The 6,575-nt window shown below is 36.5% G+C and overlaps 1 protein-coding gene across 1 annotated transcript in view; it reads right to left on the minus strand.

Moving 5' to 3' along the window:
* LOC107690384 (guanine nucleotide-binding protein G(o) subunit alpha-like) overlaps nucleotides 1–6,575 on the minus strand; it is a 114,657-nt gene that overhangs the window by 10,592 nt on the left and 97,490 nt on the right. Inside the window, exons 5-6 of the mRNA XM_016488716.1 lie at nucleotides 6,108–6,236; nucleotides 5,042–5,171 (exon numbers count right to left, since the gene is read on the minus strand). Coding sequence (XP_016344202.1) covers nucleotides 5,042–5,171; nucleotides 6,108–6,236 — 259 coding nt within the window. The remainder of the gene's footprint in view (nucleotides 1–5,041; nucleotides 5,172–6,107; nucleotides 6,237–6,575) is intronic.

A 6,575-nucleotide genomic window follows, 5' to 3' on the forward strand; every position in this document is an offset into this window, starting at 1 on the left:
CTGCGGGGCGTCACGGCTCAGACACGGGAACCGGAGCTGATCGCGTCCGCTCTAGTCAATGCTTGTGTTGGGATTATACCAGCACGTTTCTGAACCATCCCAGAAGCGGCTCTCCAAGGTGTTTATACAGCGATCTGTCATGCCACATCAAAGACTGTCAAAACGCCATTTATTATTTGAATTTCCGGAGAAAAAAAAAAACTGTATTCGTTCGGTTCACATGCGTACCGAACCGAAAGACGGTTCGGTACGAATACGTGTACCGTTACACCCCTAATATATATATATATATAGTATTGGTTTTGTCAGATTTAGATCACAAAATTGTCCCCAAATTATAACTAACTAAACCCACATACACACGCTCACTCTCAGGTGCTCTTATCCACACACACACACACACACACACACACACACACACACACACACACACACACACACACACACACACACACACATGATTTATAAGCTTGTTTCCTCATGGGGACCTAAAAAATGTCCCCACAAGGTCAAAATTTACTAGTATTACTATCCTTGTGGGGACATTTGGTCCCCATAACGTGATAAATACCAGGTACACACACACACACACACACACATATTCAGGTGCAATCACACTTTGAGTGCAAAATTAGAATATTAAGTGAGACATGAACAGAAAAAAAGAAAGGAAATTTAACAAAGAGCCAAGAAGCCAGAAAAGGAAACTAAATATATTCTGCTACCTAATAAATTAATTACTTATATCATCATGATGGCAATGAATCTCATGTTAATTACAATGGGGAATCGATATATACACTGTCCTTATTTTCAAATGCAATTAATAAATTATTTGTTTTGTCATCTGAATGGTAATGAATCAGAGTTGGAAGCATTGACTCCCTCTTTGATGTGTCTGATCATTTTAGAAGGAAACTGGAAAGAATGAGGTCAGCTGATCACTTTAGCCAGCAACAACCAATTAAAAATTTAGGTTTTGGAAAGAACCAGCAATACATAGAGAATATCTGATATAATTTAATGAAATCTAGCATATATCAGAAACAAGCACACAAGTAAACACTTAAAGGGGTAGTTCACCAAAACATGACAATTCTGTATGACAATCTTTCTTCTGTGAAAGACAAAATATTTTTAAACTGACTTTCATTGTATAAATGCGTTGAAAGAAAATTGGTGTAGGATTTACTTTAAAACAATTTTCACTTAAAAATTACTAGTAAATTTCACCAATAATTACACGTGACATTTTTAAGTACAAAGACTGAAATAGTATATTCTTGTAAAACATACACCAATAATCCTACTATACCAATCTTATTTACAAATTAGATAAATATCTATTTTATTTGTAACTTAAAAAAAAAATCATTTTTAGTGTGTAGAGAATTTCATTGAAATGATAACAGAATTTTCATTTTTGGCTGATCTATCCCTTTAATTTACAGCAAGTTAAAGCACAACATAAAGCCTACTGCTTCCAGGTCTTTTTAGTATGTACTTCAACTGAGGTTGGTAATGATCATTTCATACCTGTGGAAGGGCCGCCTGTAGAGCTGGGCTGGATTGTTTAGCGATTGGTTAGAGAAGAAAGCCGATGGCGAGAGATGACAGGAGAGCAGCTGAGATGTTTTGAAGGAGAGACGCAGATGCAGAGGTGGCCGCTGGAGGCCACGGGAGCAGCTGAGCGGAACTGGACATGCACCAGAACCCAACACTTCACCACTTCACTCACATTTCCCACCCCCAGATACCACTGCTGTTGATACTCACATGTGCTCACAGACTCGCACGTACAAACATACACACTAAAATGCTAAACAATAGTGGAGCAATGCATAATTGGTCTATGCATTGTCACAAATGAAGAAAAGAACAGCTCTAAACAGATGAAACACAGGTCTCACACAGGTCAAACTTTAAGGAACGTACAGTGTTTGAAGGAAATAAGCGCATGTTTGTGTTGAAATGGAGGAGGAAAGGCCACAGGGTGCACAGGAGAGAGGTCGGGACAGAATGTCAGACAGCAAATGCGTAAACACTGATAGAGCGCTGAATGGATGAGCACTGACAGGAGACCCATACGGAGGGTGTGTATTCACAGGATCTGTAAGTGTTTATCTCTGTCCGTTTGTTTTGCCAGGACTTTCTTACAAAATAATAGAATCTGTCTTTGTTTTTAATCACTTCCATTGATCAGGTGAATATGGGCGTCTGAGAGTTGCTGTATTTATGGGCAGCCACTTTTCTAGCCATTAAAGCCCTCCTATGTCCAAAAAGCTTCACCGTAAATCCCTCTGATGTTGTAAAAAATCTCTTATCGGAGTTTGTCAAGAGAGTGTGTCTGGGCAGATCTGAGGCCTGTGTCACACACAGACGTCCAAACATGACTCATCACACCTGCCATGATTCAACTGGCACGGTCACAGAATCAATCAATAGCATGGGGACATTAATAATTCTTTGTTTTTTCTTTTAAAGAACACTGTAAAAGTGTTCATAGAACTTAAAAAGAAGTTTGTTTGGCTTTTTTGTGTTTAACTTGTCTACATCATTATTTTAAGTAAATAATCACAGTTACAAGTTGTCATAATTCATGATTTTCCTATATAACGCTTAAATAACGTTTAATAATTTATAAAAATAAGCATTTTTATTACACTATGTCAAGTTAATTGCAGTTTCCTTAATTTTTTAACTGCTATATTTCATATTTATGCGTATTTCATCTCATGTTGTAAGAAATGGACATGGTGAGCAAAGTGCTTGTGGTGTTAAACTAATGACAACATCACATGAATGCCCAGGAGACAAAACACTCCACTCAGCCAACATGCTGACTTCAACACTTGACTAGGGTAACAATCAACAAAATTTTAAGTAGAGGTACAAATTCATCCTGACATCACAAGACAAGAAGTTAGTAAACGTGTTGGCAAAAACATAAAATACAATAGAGATCTACCGATATATCGATATTTAAGCATTTGACCATAATCGGATATCGGTTTTGTAATATCGGATTCACCGATAAAGTTTATGCAGCTTGGCTCTAAGGCTCTAATAGAGACCAACTCACAGAGTCATGTAAGATAATCCGTCAAGTCCTGTCCCAATAAAGACGTAACTTTGCCTGAATTAAATAATATGCAGCCATGAATGAGCGCATGTTGGAAATAAAAGCGCTGAATTGAATTCTCTCTCCATTGTCTATGCTCATCGTTAGTCTCATGAAGTCGGAGTCACTTAGATAATCCATCAAGATCCTCTCCCAATAAAGACGTAACTTTACATGAGTTAAATAATACAGCCATGAATGAGTTTCGTGAAGCCGCTTTCATATTGCTGTTCACTCACTGGGTTGATGCTCAGGAAATGCTCCACAGCACGGCCACTGCATGTACCTTTTAACAATTCACTTGTTTAAAACACCCTAAATTGTATCAACATTTACTATATAACCATTATTTCGCTAATAAACATCTAAATAAATACAACTCTATGGAAATTAATGATTTATTATCTCCGCAAGCGATCGCAGTTTGCGTATAGTTCTGTGTAACTGCATAGATAAACCGCGCTGTCAGCAGGCATTTCATAATCTAGAAGGACAAAAACATTATTAATAATTCTGATATAACATTCCAGTTGAGAAATGCAATAAAATATGATGTTTTGTTTGTTATATTCCAATATTCCAGAGAATATTATTCAGTGAATTAACATTATCCAGTGAATTATTCTTGACTCTGTAGCTATTAAACAGCTTATAAACCTACTAAAACTGTAGTTTAAAATGAAGTTGATACGACTCCTGTCCTTTATTTATTTTCTCCATTTGAAAACATTAGACATTCTACATTTATTTTGCTTATTGTTAATATTAGTGTTGTTGCTTTTTATAAATACAATGTTTTTTATTGTTGTAATATGAAGATTAAATGTAACATTAAAGACTGCTAATTTTCAACACTTCTAAAAAAAAAAAAAAGATGACTGAAAAGAGGAAAAACCAAAGTGAAATATCGGTCGATCACTAAAAAACAACATAGAAAAACTGGAAAATTTCCAAACATTTTCAACCATATTATTCATTCATGCCCCAGTGGGAACCCCAGCACCCTGAGAAACCATTATGTGTGCAGCTAGTTAGCACGGGATAAGCATTTGGAACACAGACATGACAGCTACGATACTCAAAGCTATGACATTATCAGACTTATCCAAATAATTGTTGGTACAGTGTGGAGTATCAAAACATGACCCATGATTCAAATCCAGGTCACCCACATTTAAGAGCATGTTTGCTAGCAGCTCATCTCCAACACTTACAAATCTGAATGGCAATAATAATGAAATAAATACAAAATGCTAATAATACATATTGAAATTACATCTAAAATATTTAAACAAACTGCCACTTTATTGATATGTGGGGCTGAATCAATATTACACTAAAAGTTTCAGTATAAACCTATAGTGCATTTGAACCTATATTGAAATTTACAGCATATTGTAACAGTAAGTTTGTTAGAATAGTAAATAAAAATACAACTATCAAGTGTTATTTTTTCACTATTATTTACTATTTCTAATTTTACAGTATGCACAAGATGACACATATAGCACAAGCATTGCTTAATGTGCCGATTAGTGTGGGAGTTCACAATGGAGACTGATTTATCAACAGCACTGACCTTAAAAAATGTCCAAAAACCAGCTAAACAAAAAGGTTCTGTGGCCCTTTTTCAATTATAAGGCTGTGGATTATCACACAGCACACTATGATCATGTTCACTTGAATGGCAACATAATTGCAATTACAGTGTTCAACAGTGGATGAAGATCATATAGTCTGCGTCGCATAGTTACAGTAACTCTCTTAAAGCATGGGAAAACGTTGAAATACCCATCATTTTTGTTGAGTGTATAAACACGTGAGTATGCACGTGCAATTGAGTCACACATTGTGTGTCAGAGCATAAGCATAGATGTGCATGTTTGTGTCTCTCCGTGTGAGTGTGTATTTAGTGCTCACCGTGGTCTCGTCTTCATGGAGCACCTGGTCGTATCCACTCAGAGCCACACAGAAGATAATGGCGGTCACGTCCTCAAAGCAGTGGATCCATTTCTTCCTCTCCGACCTCTGACCTCCCACATCAAACAGCCTGAGTGGACACAACTCAACATGAGTTCACCACACAATAATGCACTCCATCACACAAGCAACATACACTACCGTTCAAAAGTTTGGGGTCAGTACAATTTGAATACTTTTATTCAGCAAGGACACATTAAATTGATTTATAATGTTATAAAAGATTTAAAATAAATGCTGTTCTTTTGAACTTTCTATTCATCAAAGAATCCTGAAAAAACTATCACAGTTTCCACAAAAATATTAAGCAGCACAAATGTTTTCATTTAAAAAAAAAATATGCTTCCAGAGCAAATCAGCATATTAGAATGTTTTCTGAAGGATTACATGACACTGAAGACTTAAATAATGGCTGCTGAAAATTCAACTGCAATCTTTGATAATGTAAATGCAGACTTTCGAGACTTATATGACTACACTTACATGAGACTATTATATGACTATGACTATTTTTCCTCAATATTATTAGCGGATATGTCATTCAGATGGTAGCTGTCCACTGAGGCCCTGCCCTTTTCTGCGGAAATGCTAGCTTCTGCCGTATCAGTATGGCGAGATTCTAAATCTGTCTTCAGAATAATGGAGGCAGATCTGTCTGTCTAACCCACATCAACACTTTTATTTTAGTCTTCTGTTTTCATGTGCTATCAGCTGAGAGAGTGAAAAAAAAACCTGTGAATGAGGAGATGATATGAAGTGAGATGATGTCGGTGTTTGGAGATATTCATCTGTGTTCATCTTGGTCTATAACCACTCCAGTTGTAATGTGAGTTAAAAACACTTTTTGCTACATATAGCAGATCAGACTTTTTTCATCTGAAACGTGGCCTGATTATGAATCAGGAACGAGTGAAAATAATAACTGTAGTACTCTAACAGCCGGCGCAAGGCTCTGAATTACACACTGTACATTCAGATTAATAAATTCTATGCCAATCAGTCTCACCTGAAGTGCAGGTTCTTGAAGGTGAAGTGGGTTTCTACAATCCCGGTGGTCTTCACTCGAGTTCGCAGAATGTCCTGCTCTGTGGGCTGGTAGTCTGCAGCACCAATCCGATCTAAACTGTCTAAGTAACTGGAGGAAGAAAGAAGGAATGTCCGTTACCCACAGTTTTCCACAGAATCTCAGCAACTGTCATTCACATGAAGTAGAAAAGTCTCTTTGCAGATACTAGTAGCTTTTCAACCAAGGAAATCCATGCGTTGTTGTTTTTATTTCTTAATACATAAAAACATCACAAATCAATCTCTTAAAGGGGTGGTTCATTGCGATTTCACTTTTTTAATGTTAGTTAGTGTGTAATGTTGCTGTTTGAGCATAAACAATATCTGCAAAGTTACGAAGCTGAAAGTTTAATGCAAATGGAGATATCGTCTTTTAAAATTCTGGCAGTTTAATGCCTACAAAAACGAC

The sequence above is a fragment of the Sinocyclocheilus anshuiensis genome, unplaced genomic scaffold (genome assembly GCF_001515605.1).
Source record: "Sinocyclocheilus anshuiensis isolate Anshui unplaced genomic scaffold, SAMN03320099.WGS_v1.1 scaffold609, whole genome shotgun sequence".
Taxonomy (NCBI): Eukaryota; Metazoa; Chordata; class Actinopteri; order Cypriniformes; family Cyprinidae; genus Sinocyclocheilus; species Sinocyclocheilus anshuiensis.